This window comes from Gossypium hirsutum, chromosome D13, assembly GCF_007990345.1.
Source record: "Gossypium hirsutum isolate 1008001.06 chromosome D13, Gossypium_hirsutum_v2.1, whole genome shotgun sequence".
NCBI lineage: Eukaryota > Viridiplantae > Streptophyta > Magnoliopsida > Malvales > Malvaceae > Gossypium > Gossypium hirsutum.
The window spans coordinates 62481615-62496258 of record NC_053449.1 but is presented as its reverse complement, the minus strand read 5'-3'; the positions used below and the strand labels follow the sequence as shown (position 1 = coordinate 62496258).

Genomic DNA, 14644 nt, shown 5'->3' with positions numbered 1-14644 from the left:
TACGTTAATCAAATTGTCCATGTAGAAGTAGATGTGTTCATGGCTAGGACGAGGCCTGATCGAGTTCAACTTGCCCAAGTTGACCTAAGTAGTTTGTTTCACTTTTTTTTTAAATAATAAATTTGTTAATAAATTATTTTGAAAATTTTCAAATAGTAAAATAGGCTTGACCAAGCAAGATCGAGGAAAAAAAATGAGCTTAAGTTCAACCCATGAGCACCTCTATATAGAAGGTATACAAATACTTGTAATTTGATTTACGTATTTTAAATAATTTGAGCTAGCATTTAACGTCCAAACTAACAATTAAGTTAACGAAATGAGTTGATCGATACGATATTGAGGCTTTAAGAATTCAATCAAAACATTTTAAATTTTAAGGACCAATGATGAAATTAGCTCACTTTCATGTTTTGACCGTTCCTATGTTTTTATTTTAAATGGTTTGCATTTAAATTCAACAAAATATTTTTAAAATTAAAATTGAGTCACTGAATTCTTACATAAACAATTAGATGAAACCCAAACACACACACCATTAAATTAGTCGCCGGCTTGGTTTGATTTTAATTTTGTAAGCTAAAAAAAAGTTAAATATAAAATTGCCCCTCAAATTATACCGGTTTTTAAATTTAGGACCTAAAGTTATTTTTGGTAAAAGGTACTTAAACTATAAATTTCATACGGCACACGTATTTTTATACTTATGGGGTAAAATAGAATAAATTTAACGAGAGCAATCGATTTAATCGGTCGATTTTTTTAATAGACTTTAACATGAGAAAACTGACTCCATCGGTTTTAATTAAGAAAACCCGAATTGAACCAACTTTGATTCGGTTTGTTTTTTTGATTAACTGACCTTCGGCTATTGGGTTGGATTTATATGATTAAATTATAAATATATTTTAAATAATTTAAAAATAAAGTAAATTTTTTTGGTCGATTTGGTTTAAGGATTCAAAAACCGATAACCGATCGGATTAACCAATTTAATTGAGGTTAAAACCAATCGCCCCACTCCACCCCCTCCAACTAAATGGAAATCGAAAAAATCTCTCCCTTACACAAAATTGATGTGTACTTAAATGAAAACAATGATATAGTTTAAGGTTCAAATTTGTAGTAAAGCCTTTAATAAAAAAGAAAAATGAAAATTCTAACCCGCCTACTGCTTCTTTGACCCCGTTCTTCCCCTCCCTTATAAACAACATCTATAAAAATAAAATAAAATAAAACCTAAAAAGGAAAAAAAAATCAAAATCAAAGAATCCACAAACAAAATACATAAACGAAATCCATTTTCAAGAATCAAAAAACCTCAATTCACAGAGATTAATCTCTCTCTCTATTTTTTATATATATTTTTATATATAAATATAATCCAATACAAATCTGTTTCTTTGTTTCTTAGTTCATGCTCGGCCTGCCCTAGATCTTAGTCCTTATTTTTGGGTTTTCTTTTTGCATCTTCGAAATATCCTGAAAGATTTTAAAGATTTCCCTTCACTTTTTCTTTTGATCAACTCCATTCTTCAGGTAAACTCGCTTCTTGATTTGTTTCACTTTGCTGCTTCGTGTTGCTGTTTTTTGTTTAAAGAAAGGCGTGATTTAGTTCTTTATGATGGGGAGGACGGTATTGACTTGAGGAAGGAAATTGAGTGTGAAAATGTTTAAATTTTTTATTTTATTTTTTGGGTTAGATTTGAATTAGTCTTGGGCTTTTGGTAGACTGGAGACAAGCGAGGTCGTCGATTTGGGTTGACTTTTTTTTTTGGCAAATTGCAACACGTTTCTGCTGCTTCTTTTTTTTTTTTTGGTGACATAGAAATTGTTGAAAGGAAGCTGACCGTGTGTTTGGTTTTAGTAGTTACGCGAATTCAGAACTTTGCATTTATTTCATGAATTTATGATTTTTGTGCTTAACTAGTTGATAATTGTTGCTCTCAAGCGATTTGATTTAAAAGAAAGGGTAAATTTGTATTATTATTTAAAAAAAAAATATTTCGAAATGCGTAGAAGTAGAACACATGCTTGATTTACGGGTTTTCTTTCTTTCTTAAAAGATTATTTTAACTATAATTCCATTGCCCGAAGTTTTAGGGTTTAGTATTTGATTGAATTTTGTTGTACTTGGTAATCTAAACTGATGTCTTTGACTATGATTTGTTTTTTGGTCTCGACGATCTTAGTATTCTAATGTTTTGCCTTGTGGTTTTCCTTTTGCAGATCACCTTACATTGACTGATCGGAGAATCTGTGTTCGTTTCCGAATTTGCGGCTTTTATAATTTGGGGAAGAAGAGAATTGCATGAATATAAAGTTGTGGTGTTTGTACTAGATGAAGGGAGCGCAGGCGTGGCGACTAGGCAGCATGGGTGATATGCAAATCTTGCCTGGGTCTCGCCACCGCCCTCCTTTGAAGAGGCCGATATGGATTATTTCATTGGTTTCATTAGTTTGCCTTTTCCTAGTTTGTGCTTATATCTATCCACCACAAGGCAGTGCTGCTTGTTATGTATTTTCTTCAAGAGGTTGCAAGGTCCTTACTAATTGGCTTCCACCTTCGCCGACAAGGGAATTAAGCGATGAGGAGATTGCATCACAGGTTGTGATTAGAGATATTTTGAGTAATCCTCCTGTCCAATCTAAAAATCCGAAAATCGCGTTCATGTTCTTAACTCCAAGTTCACTTCCTTTCGAGAAGCTTTGGGATATGTTCTTCCGTGTAAGTTATTTTATTAACCCATTTAGTATCATGATTATTATTCTTGAACCTGGCTTTCATGAACTGATATATTGTGAAGAAATTCTTTCAAGGTTATACACAAAATCTGCCATGTAGGAGATGTTTACTAAGAAAGAATCACATTTTGGCTGTTGGCCTTAAGTACCCTGCCTGTTTTGTGTCATATTTTCTTTTCTGAACTAATTTGTAGGAGTATTTGTTTATTTTTTAATGAACATTTGTTGTTATAGATTCAAAAGCATCTGGTTATATGGAGCCTATCTGTGAACCAAATAGCACATTTTCTCTTCTGTTTGATTCTAATAAAGTAATTCAGGCTGGTCATCATAGTGGTTTTTATGTCAGTGAATTGTCTTCTATAAATGAGTCATGTATTTCATTCTAGTGAACATCATTTTCTTTGTTGATTGTGGATGCAAAGATGGGTTGTATGTGGTGAAGGTAATAGTGATATCAATCTGGTTTATTTTGACTTGATACTTTTGCTGCGGTGGAGATGGAACTCCAATTCCATTTCCATTGCGTTGTATGCATCAGGATGTCTCTGTCTATAAAATTTTAGTTATGTTTGACTGTCTGTTTACTTCACACTTTTTTGTTGAGTTCTTGTGGAAAGGCATTGCAATAATTTTTATTTTTTCTGCATTTGTGGTTTTTAGTTTCTTTCAAGATGTTATTAACTCTGTATATTTGTTGAATGTTCGCTCATTTTTCTGGCAGGGACATGATGGAAAATTTTCTGTTTATGTCCATGCATCAAAAGGAAAACCAGTTCATGTGAGCCGCTACTTTCTTAATCGGGACATTCGCAGCGATGAGGTAGATGTCTTAGATTAATTTTCTGTTAGGTTGCTGTTTATCTCTTTCTTTCATTTTTCCTTTGATATGATGTTATATTGGAATTATCATTCCATGCTTCTGCATTTTTGGTGTACATGCAAAGTGTCCTTATTTTTTACTATTGTCATTAGAAAAAACAGTGATTCATCTGCTGTGGACCTGAAAATGGCTCCAGCAGGAAACCTGATAGGCAACAACTTAATTTCAGTATATCGGAGGGAAAAGGGTAGACTGCCCTGTATCTTTCCTTGTATCAAGAGTTTGTCGAGTCCTGTCATAATTTACTGTCCAGCTTTGTTTTTAGTTTGGGAAAATCTCTTGGAATGCATACAGCATTTTAGATACAGCATCATTTTACACCCAACTACTAGACACGATTCTTGTGCAGTTAGCTGTTAGGTATGTGCATGTGTGTTGATTTTAATTTCAAAATTCTGGTCAAACTTTGTAATCTTAAAAGGCTATTCACCAATTACAACTATTATTTTATGGTAATTCATCTACTTTTATTGACATGATTATTGCTTTAAGTTTTCTTATCCATTGTGCTGTAGTCGAACTGATTGTGACATTTTGATATGTTGCTATCATATTTAATAGTGGCACTGTAGTGCACAACTTGGTGACTAGTAATCCTTGGATTTACTGAATTTGCAGGTTGTATGGGGAAAGATCTCTATGGTTGATGCAGAGAAACGACTATTGGCTCATGCTCTACAAGATACTGATAACCAACATTTTGTGTTACTTTCTGAGAGGTAACTATAGTTTCATCATGTCCCCCCCCCCCCCCCGAGTCCCTTTTTTCTCCCACCTCAAAGGATTGCTTTTAGACTTACACAAAATTGTAATTTTGCAGCTGTGTTCCATTGCATAATTTTGACTATATCTACAACTATCTGATGCATGCTAATATGAGTTTTGTTGACTGGTAAGTGAAATCTTAAGAGTGAATAGGAGGCATTCAGGGAACTGTTTTTCCTTGTCTGATATGTCTCCCCTACCTCCTTTTTTCACCAGCTTTTTGGATCCTGGACCGCATGGAAATGGAAGATATTCAGAGCACATGTTACCTGAAGTAGAAAAGAAAGACTTCAGAAAGGGTGCACAGGTATGTCTGAATTGATATAATATAGAGGACATTATTATTTAGGTAAATATACGTTACAATAGGTCAATCTAAATGGTAAATCTGTAGCTGGGACATGTTAATGAACCTTGTCTCACTAAACTCTATTGACAGTATGAAGGCCATGTGTCTCTGCTGGTGTCCTATATTTTGTCAAATTTGATCCCCATTCCTCATTGTTGATGCATTTTGTATTTTCATTTTGAATGTTCACTCCTGTCCAGCTACAAAGTCTCTCAGCATCACCTCTTTAAACCAACTTATTTAGTGTCTTGTTGTGGCAATAAATGAGTGAATTTCGTGCAGTGGTTCTCAATGAGGCGACAGCATGCTCTGATAGTTATGGCTGACAGTCTTTACTACTCAAGGTTCCGGGATTACTGCAAGGTGAATTTGATCTTAAATTGTAGTTCGATTTACTCTAATAAGCTTTGTTTTGAATTTACAACTCCCTTTGATTTATGGATGAGGTAGTTGGTGACTTTTCCACTCTCATCATTCCCGAAAGTAATATTGAAAAGTAGCCTGCCAGCTCTGGTTTGTCACAAGCCTTATTTACCTTTTGAAGTATATCAGTGAAAGTGGAAAGTATACTTCATTTCTATTTTCCTGATCTCTCCCTTCATTCTTCTGACCCCGTTGCCCCTTTCCAATTCAGTCAAGATATGTTTCAATATAGTTAAGTAGAGTGATGAATATCGTTCAATAAAATATGTAGAGCTTTTTTAGGGATATAATAGGTGTTTCTGTATTCCCACTACTTCTGTTCAGTGAGGCTGGTTTCAAGTTGTGCAATCAATGTTTATCTGCCTCTTTCTATTTAACTGTTGTGTTAGCACAAAGAGACAACATTTCTAGGTGTAAATGGCTTGCCTGTGAACTAAGATAAAATAAGCACTTCTTTGGAAAGTAAAGCTTTTTACGAACTCTGGATTTGCATAAATTTAAGATCAGGTTAGATGTTAGTTTCTGCATAAACTTCACCTGTTTAGGCTTAGCCTGATAGTTTTTTGGGTTTTCTTTAGTTTCTTGTACTGTATGACAAGGGCTGAATTGTAATCAACCTAGCTCTAGAAGCTTGACTTCTTTATCCACGCTTGATCTGAAAAAAATGAACCTCAATCAAGCTTTAGCCACGCTTTGAGCCTTGAGTTTGGAGTTGAGCTCCAGCTTTGTAGTGTTTCGGCTCACTTCAGCTTGATTATGGTTATATCTTTTTTAATAGTGAAATGAATGAATTCATCATGGAGATACGTATTATTATTTATCTGGTAACTATAATCTGTAGAAAATCGAAGTAACATATAGAATTAGCGCACAAATTTTATGTTGCTGACTTGTTTTCATCCATAATATTGATTATTACAGCCAGGTTTCGACGGCAAAAATTGCATTGCAGATGAGCATTACCTGCCAACCTTTTTCAATGTGAGAATCACAATCTGGATCATGTTTTCTACTCTTCACACTTCTCCTAATTCCCTTTTTTTTTTTCCCCAATTTTTGTGCCATCAGATGATTGATCCTGGTGGTATTGCCAACTGGTCGGTAACACATGTTGACTGGTCTGAGAGAAAGTGGCACCCTAAATCATATAAGGCTCAAGATGTTACTGAGGATCTTCTGAACAACATTACGGTAACTCGTTTGTCGCTTTATTTTTAAGTAACTACTTGCTGTTTAACAACTCACCGCCTCATGTTTTAACCGATACACTTGAGAAGGTTTTGGTTTCTCTGTATGAATTTGGGTTCTGATGAGTTTTGCATTATATTTTTTTGCAGTCAATAGACTTGAGTATCCATGTAACAAGTGAGGCTAAGGTATACATTTCAAGCACATTCTCATACTTCAACAACACGGTAAAATTGTGAGATTCTTAACGCGGTTATATTTTTCTGGTTTTCTTTTTCCTCCCGCAGAGTGAACGCTTGGTACAACCTTGTCTCTGGAATGGTATCAAACGACCGTGTTACCTATTCGCAAGAAAATTCTACCCCGAAACCGTAGATAAATTGATGACGCTCCTCAATTTTTGACTGTGAATTCTTTGGTCCGCTTTTTCTTGATCCTTCGGTTCCCAATCTCGGTTTCACACACAGATTATATACATTTTGTACATGGCCATGTTTCGCAACCGCAATTATCAAATGCTAGGGCTACAGAAAGAGCAGTTAGGACTGACTCGAATTAGGCTGGAGCGGAGGCTAACGAGTTGTTAGCGCTGCGTCCTTCCAGCTGGGTAATTTCTTGTCCATTCCCCCCCCGCCCCCTTCCCAAAAAAAATTCAGCCAGTCATTACATTATTATTGTTGTTATCATGATCATTATATATGTGAAAAGAATAGTGGGGGAGATTCATTTTTTTTTTTGTGTAAAAGTTGGAAAACAAGACTGATGCACCTCTCTTTTGTTTTTTCTGGAAAATATGAAGCTTACTTTTTAAATCCGTGTTATTTTTCTTTGGGCCAGTTCGTAGGGTTCATATTAGTCGCGGAACTTGATAAATTTCCTCAATTTTAATCTCAAAACTTGGATTCCGTCAAGGTGAGTTGATGTGGCACTTTGAGGTTATGTCATATCTCGAAAGGTTTACGGTGTGATATTGGAAAGTGATAATTCTTTTCAATTTGATCTTTGAATTTGGAGTCTGTTAAGGTGGGTTAATAGAGAACTTTGAGGTTGTGCAATGTAGGGGTAAGCAATTTTCGGTTTTAACCAATAAAATTGATGCATTTAGTTTTTTTGGTTTCGATTTAACTAGGGGGATTATTGGTTTTGACCTTAGTTTAATTAGTTAATTCGGTTGGTTAACAAATTTTTGAATCTTGCAATTGAATGGTAGAAAAATTGACTTATTTTATATTATTTAAAATTATTTAAAATATATTTATATTTTATAATATATAATAGATAATAAAACTTGGTTAATAAAAGAGTTGACTAACTTGACCGAATCAAAGTCGGTTCAGTTTGGTCGGTTTTTTTTATGTTAAAAGTTGGTTCGGAAATTTTGAATCGCCAAATACATCATTATAAAATCTAAAAAAGTTCTATAAAATCTATGTGGAAAAAAATTATAAAAGAGATAATGTGGAAAAAAATTATGAAGTTAAAAGTAGTAAATGTTACAGCTTAAAGAAATTTATGGTGTGTAATGGTCAAATGAGACGGGTGGTATTAGTCAATTTCGTGCTATTTATGGGTCACATCCATCTCAATCCTTGATTCAATTTGAGCCTATTTTTATTTTAATTAAATGGTATTTAAGTCTTTTTTCTTTTCTCCTTTTAATTTGTAAAAGAAGTTATTGTGATAATGTGGGGGTGATCTCTAATGGTTTTTATTTATTTATCTGTCGAAAAATAAATTATATTTTTAAAGTTTAAAAATCATTTAATTTAATTTATAATTCAAACTAATTCGATCATAATAATAAATTGGTATTTTTATTAAAGAATTATTTGTTACAATTTTTTTTAATCCAAAACCTAAAATTATATGTAATTTTAATTTAAGATGAGTTATTATCATGTTGTTATTATATGGTCAATATCAGCCAACAAAATTAAAATCACGGTATTTAATATTTTATATATATATATATAATCAAACAGGAAAGTCAATCATATTTTATTGAAAGATTGTGTCTATTGCTTAGAAAAATCATAATTCATTTTAAAGAAATAATATTGTTGAATAAGATGATTAATTAGATATATATTTTTTTATATTTTTATTATAAATAAAAAATTTACAATTTAATGAGCATGTTAAAATAGGTTAAAAGTCTTTGTATTTGTCGAAAGTTTAGGATTTAGTTTATCTGCTTTTCAGATTTTAAAATACAAGTTTAATTAAGAGGATAACAATGCACTGACAACCATGCTCGTACTAATAAAACTAAGACTCAATCAGTACTCCAAATGCATTTTTATAAACACTAAAATACATGCAAATATACGTTAACTATAAAGGAAATAATTTTTTTAGAATAAACAAAAATAAAAAAAGATATCGTCGGTTGAGAGTGACAATTCAGAGTATTAATATTTTTTTATTATTTTTCTTATTTTTTTCATTGGATCAATTTAAAAGATGAGAAACGTGAGAGTGATATTTGCGTATTAAAATATTTCAATTTCTAACAATTATTTGCCTATGATTTTAAAATTAGTTGAAATAATTATTTTTAATTTCAAAGGAAAAATAATTCTTAATTAGGTACACAATTTTTCAACCATGTTAATCTATGGTTTAAAGGTTTGACACTAGGTTGTCTCGAGACTTCGAATTTTAGAGTTTGAGTTTCATGAAATGAAAACTGTGGAAGCAAGCATGTCAATATAAAATCAACTATAATAACCATACACAAGAAATTAAATGAGGCACACAATTTTATTTATGAAAATTTCTTTTAAAGCAAAGCTTAAAATCTACGGGATTTGAGAGTCTACTTAAAAGTTTCTTTCACAATGTTCAGAATTATCGATACAAAATCACGATATTAAGCTAAAATGTTGATAAACGGTCACATTACACTTTGGTCTCCAATAAATTTTAATTTAATCTTTGAAAAACTATAAATGATTAAGCTAACATAATGATGAAATTTCATTTTAATTCTCATAAAAATACATGACTTAATTTCACGCGCTCAAAAATAATTTCTGATTTCGCCAACACCACGGTTCATAATTATGTATGTAGACTTCTTTTTCATATATTTGGATCAAATTCGAATCTTAAAATTAAGATTATTTCGAGGGTTTTACCTAATTATCATCCTAATACGAGTACGACTACACTCTTAGAGTAAAACGGATGAATACACATAATTACACCCAAAAGTATACCATTGCTTAATGATGAGTAGCCAACCTTCCTCCCCCTAACATTGACCAAAACTATACAAGAAAGACAAATACATCACACTAAAATCAAACCTGCAAAACAGTCCAAATCACAAGTGCGTCAGAAAGGATTATCTTTTACATATATATAATAATTTAATAGAGAAACATCAAATCCAAGTAAAAGAATGGGGTGTTGTCTATCTTCTTCTTGCTCTTGCAAACATGCATCTCCGAACACAGTTCGACTAGTTCATCTCAATGGCTACGTAGAGGACTTGGACTATCCCATCTCAGTAAGTCAAGCCATAGGGAACCCTCCTAAGCAGTTTCTATGCACCGCGGCTCAGCTTTTATCGGCAGGGTGCCAGCCACTAAGCCCCGATGCTCCGCTCCAACCAGGCCAGCTTTACTTTGTGCTGCCGTTTTCGACTTTAAAGGGTGACACTTCTCCGCTGGATATGGCGGCGCTGGTGAAGAGGTTGACGGAAAGAGCTAAATCCCACCGTGCGTTGCCGGAAACTAGGTGTTTGTCGAGGACGACGATGACCATGAACGGCCGGACGAGGAGAAGGGAGACGACGGTACATGGTGGGGTTCGAAGGTCGTATACGGTGAGGTCGTGGAAGCCCATTTTGGATACTATTAGAGAAATGTCGTTTAGTCGAAGGAGTGAATCTGATATACAAGAGATTGATTTTATTACAAGCAATGTATAGCCTGCAAATTTGAGAGGTAGGGGATGATGTTTTTATAATTGTTTATATATATATATGTAGATTTTGTATGGGAAAACAATGTCTAATAACATATGGTATTCTGTATAGATTGTTTGAAATTATTGATGGTAAGAGTCATTATGTTGTAAATTCCACTCTTTTTTCTGATAAATATTTGAAGGGTTGTTTATTGAGCTAACACATTTTTTAATAGTTCAGTAGGATTTTATCTTTCTGATTTATGGAGAGTTTGAGTGTCTAAGATTGTTTAAAGAAGAGGGGAGTTCAACAAAACCCCAACCAGAAACAATATCGATCCTTTGAAAGATCCTTCAGCTTCTAATAGATAACATATTTAAAATTTTTCTCAAAAGAGTCGACTTGCACTCAAATACTCATGTTATCATGGGGTTTCAGTCACTACTCCAAACCAATCTTGTATTTTAAAATTTATTATCAAAACTTGAAACCTAAAGAAATTAATAAAGAAGTTTTAACCAATACTTAACTTCATAATGTATTTTCGAGTATAGCATAAATCCATGTGTGTGTGTATATATATATATATTAGTAGTTCACAAGTTGGTTTGATTCCCACAAATTAAGTCTTGACCTTATATATGTATATAATTGGAGCAGTTAGAACTTATTGTTTGAGTTGGTGAAAAGTTCCAACCACCATGTAATTAGTCATACTGAGATGTTACCTACATTTATCCATTGGGGTTTAGGGTTGAAAGGAACCAATAAGCTAAACAATAAGCCAATAACATTACAAATACAGAATGCATGCAACAACTGAAAAAAGAAAAATATACACATCCAATGGCCATAACAGAAAAGGTCATATTTGCAGTATGATCCATTGAAATACATGAAAAACCAGAGAGAAAATGCTTCATTACCTTGTTAGATGCACCTTCCATCGGTTTTGAAAGGACCCTTTCTCTTAACCCTTTTCTTCATCATCTCGGCCCATCTTGTGAATATATCCGAGGCTTGGACATTACCGGAGGACTTCATCTTTCGAGCCAGTTCCTCAAGTATGTCTGATTTGCCGGCTCTAGAAAAATCGGCTGCAAACTTGTTGTAATCAAGTTGAGGAGGTTTCATTCCTTTCTCAAACATTTCTTCTAACAGTCTACATGCGTCTCCTGATCGACCTAAACGGATTACTCCTCCGATGAAAATGGTGTAAGAAACATCGTCAGGGCAAAACCCCTTTTCGCGCATCTCGTCCCAAATTGCACGGCTTGTGTCATAGTCCCTGGACTGGAAGAACGATTTCATCATCATGTTGAAAGTGTGAATTGTTGGTTGGATTCCGGTTTGAATCATTTTCTTGTATACCCTCATTGCATCGTCCGGCTTTCGTTGAGTCGTTAATAATTTAATCAGGGCATTGTAGGTTTGACTATCAGGTGGACAACCTATTTCTTGCATCTCTTTCAACAATCTAAAAACCACGTCCATATTTCTCTGATTTCCGAAACCGGTGATCAAACATGTGTAAATGGCTGCATCGGGCAAACATCCGGAATCACGCATTTCCTCGAAATACAGAATTGCGAAATTCATCTTTCCTTGCTTGCAAAACTCCCTAATCATAATAGTATAGCTACGAACATTAGGCAAAGGCCCTTTACTTTTCATGGCCTCAAACAACTTCGCTGCATCAGACGTCTTCCTACTCCTCAACAACCCATGGATCATAACATTATGAGCAACAACATCCGGCTTGAAACCCTTATCGATCATCTCATTCCATACCTTCCCTGCTTCCATCAAATTCCTCACCTTGCACCAACCGTTTAGCAATATCGTATATGAATTCAAATTGGGCATAAACCGATCTCTCAACTTCTCGAAAAGCATTTGCGCTTCTCTCGCAAGCATAACCCTCCCAAGACTATCAAGCAAGCAATTAACAGTATCAACATCCACTTTATACTTGTACTTCTTCATCAAATCGAAGACCATGACTGCCTTCCGCCGCTCCTTGGCGGCAGCAAAAGCTTTAATGGCAATAATAAAAGTATCCAATGTTAAAACCCCATTAGCACCCATCTCTTCAATCAATCTCGACATGGTTATAAACTGTCTATTCTTAGCTAAAACATTCATCATCTTATTATAAGTCCTGGAATCATGATTAAACCCCGGTTTTTGTCCGGCCCAACAGAAAAACCGAAACGCCGGTTTTCTAGCGTGCCGAAACCGGTTGAGTACATCAATGACTAAATCATGAGTAAGATTAATCCTACATTCATCCAAAACAGCTTCCATGTTTCGGTCTAAGCTAAACAATTCGTCGATCACCTTGCATACTCTCTCAACTTCCTTTGGGTCCGACCTAGATTCGGTGCTACCGGATCCGGTGTCGGTATCGGAATCTCTATCACCGCCGGTGACACTAGAGAAACCTCTCAGATTCAAATCTAGAGCTAGCAACGGTGCTTGTAAATGACGGAATGAAGAGGAGTGTGGCAAAGGAAATGGAATTTGAAGACTAAAACGATGGAGACTATGATAAGGAGAAGGATGAAGCAAATTAAACAAGGGAAGAGAGCTACCACGAGGCAAACACACTTGCCCTCCTCGACGTCGTCGTTTTTCTCGTGGTCTTGGTGTCTGGTTGAGAAAGAAAAAGTCTGCATTTGGTCCGCCATGGATGAATCTGTAAGAAAACCCAGAGTTGTAATGGCGTTGGATGAAGCTAGGGGCGGCGGCTGAGAAAGTCCTTAGAGAAAGATACATTTAACCGCCGTTAAAAGAAAAGGGACCAACTATAAGTAAACGGAGGTTGAGGGGAGGAGCAGATAGATACATCGTACAACTTTGGTAAAATCCTTTAAAAGGTCCCTATGCTATGCATATTTGGTGGCTTTAGTTCCGGGATAAATATCAAAACTACAAATGAATTTTTGTTCTATGTACAATACTATACATAAAATTTTAATTTGATTCAATTTTTATAAACTACTAGCATCATTATCGATGTAACACTATTTTACGTTTATATATTGCATACATATACAAATATATTAATTCAAACAAACAAAATATTTATTTCTTTAAATACATAAGCTTAATGTATATATTTGAATCACAATCGAAATTTCGTGTACATAATTATATGCAACAACTCGAAGTTCACGTATCGAATTATACATTAAAATAAAATTCATGTGTAATTTTAATATTTATCCCGTTTACTCAATCTTGCTATTAATTTAAAATAAATTATGGTATGTGAAATTTTTTTTGTCAAATATATTTATATAAAAAATTGATTTAAATATTAAATGAAGCTTTAACCGAGATGGTTAAGACATTAGAAATTACAGTGTTTTGAATTTAAATTCCATCAACCATATATTTTTAAATTTCACACGATTTAATATAATGAAAGTATCATTACAATAATATTTATTATTTTATAAAAGGAAATATTTTTTATAATTGTTTAATTAAATTTGGACTCGGTTAAAGTGGCACCAACTTAGTAAAGCCCTTAAATATAATATGTAGATGTAGATGTAGATGTAAACAGTAATGACGTTGAAGTTAAATCACATGATTTTCAAAATTTAAAAATGTAGGTATAGATTTGGAAAAAGCCTTTGAATTTATTTAATCGAATCAGTTGAACCGGATAAATCGAAACCTCGAAAACTTACACAGGTAGAATAAATAAAGCAAATTTACTGTTACATAAAATGTATTTCCATAATGTTGAATTTACCTGAAAACCAATTTTACCAAAACTCCAACCAATACGGGCCGGGGGAGCTGCCTGCCGGGTCCACGAGCAAGTTCCATGGAGCGTTAAAGAACAGGGTAAATTACAACAAATGTCACTGAATTATTAGTAATTTTATTTATTGGTCACTTAGCTTTAAAAAGTTACAAAATGATCCTTAAACTATTAAAAAGTTTCTATTTAAGTCATTGCACTGTTAAAGTTGTTATTATATGACTTTTTTTTGTTTACACCGCCTGAATGATTTGAAAGCTCCTATCTCTTTCTCTTCAACAATTCATTTTTTTTATTAAACAACTTTGAATATCATAAATCTACAATCCAGAGTCCAAATAGATTTCTTTTTCGGTTTTTGACATTGATTGTCAGACCAATTTCAATTTAAGGTATGTTTTTTTACTCGTCGATGAATCCACTATACTGATGTCAAATTTTCACTTAAAGTTCGCTAATCAAATTAAAAAAAAAACTTAACAACCCAGGAAATTAGATAAAAACTTCCGAATAATTTAATGACTATTTTATAAAATTTTAAAATTTAATAACTAAAATATAAATTACTAATAATTTAATGATAATATTGGTATAGGT

The 14644-nt window shown here is 33.6% G+C and overlaps 3 protein-coding genes across 8 annotated transcripts; 2 read left to right on the top strand and 1 right to left on the bottom strand.

Moving 5' to 3' along the window:
• The first annotated feature begins 1205 nt into the window (after positions 1-1205).
• On the top strand, positions 1206-7083 carry LOC107940282 (glycosyltransferase BC10). 3 transcript variants are annotated; one of them, XM_041109510.1, is made up of 11 exons: positions 1206-1539; positions 2230-2728; positions 3470-3568; positions 4247-4347; positions 4449-4520; positions 4610-4700; positions 5025-5105; positions 6087-6146; positions 6234-6356; positions 6503-6541; positions 6641-7083. In XM_041109510.1, the coding sequence occupies exons 2-11, from the start codon at positions 2342-2344 to the stop codon at positions 6755-6757; spliced, it is 1170 nt and encodes a 389-aa protein (XP_040965444.1). In that variant the 5' UTR covers positions 1206-1539; positions 2230-2341; the 3' UTR covers positions 6758-7083. The 3 variants fall into 3 exon arrangements, with proteins under 3 accessions (XP_040965444.1, XP_040965443.1, XP_040965442.1); XM_041109509.1 differs by lacking the exon at positions 1206-1539 and adding an exon at positions 1724-1869; XM_041109508.1 differs by lacking the exon at positions 1206-1539 and adding an exon at positions 1790-1972.
• A 2464-nt stretch (positions 7084-9547) lies between these two features.
• On the bottom strand, positions 9548-13203 carry LOC107940290 (pentatricopeptide repeat-containing protein At3g62470, mitochondrial). 4 transcript variants are annotated; one of them, XM_016873723.2, is made up of 2 exons: positions 11196-13203; positions 9548-10291 (listed from the first exon to the last, which is right to left on the bottom strand). In XM_016873723.2, the coding sequence occupies exon 1, from the start codon at positions 13045-13047 to the stop codon at positions 11200-11202; it is 1848 nt and encodes a 615-aa protein (XP_016729212.1). In that variant the 5' UTR covers positions 13048-13203; the 3' UTR covers positions 9548-10291; positions 11196-11199. The 4 variants fall into 4 exon arrangements, with proteins under 4 accessions (XP_016729212.1, XP_016729211.1, XP_040965440.1 ...); XM_016873722.2 differs by having other exon boundaries at positions 9548-10249; XM_041109506.1 differs by having other exon boundaries at positions 9548-10213.
• LOC121225013 (uncharacterized) lies at positions 9760-10290 on the top strand. The gene has a single exon (XM_041108672.1). It carries the CDS (start codon positions 9760-9762, stop codon positions 10288-10290), a length of 531 nt encoding a protein of 176 aa, XP_040964606.1.
• Positions 13204-14644: the final 1441 nt, after the last annotated feature.

What these genes read in the sequence shown, in the direction of transcription:
- LOC107940282 (XM_041109510.1), top strand. Translation starts at nt 2,342, where the DNA reads ATGAAGGGAGCGCAGGCGTGGCGACTAGGCAGCATGGGTGATATGCAA. An exon ending in GGGACATTCGCAGCGATGAG is followed by an intron (nt 3,569 to 4,246) that starts GTAGATGTCTTA and finishes CTGAATTTGCAG; the next exon opens with GTTGTATGGGGAAAGATCTC. An exon ending in ATGTAACAAGTGAGGCTAAG is followed by an intron (nt 6,542 to 6,640) that starts GTATACATTTCA and finishes TTCCTCCCGCAG; the next exon opens with AGTGAACGCTTGGTACAACC.
- LOC121225013 (XM_041108672.1), top strand. Translation starts at nt 9,760, where the DNA reads ATGGGGTGTTGTCTATCTTCTTCTTGCTCTTGCAAACATGCATCTCCG.
- LOC107940290 (XM_016873723.2), bottom strand. Translation starts at nt 13,047, where the DNA reads ATGTATCTTTCTCTAAGGACTTTCTCAGCCGCCGCCCCTAGCTTCATC.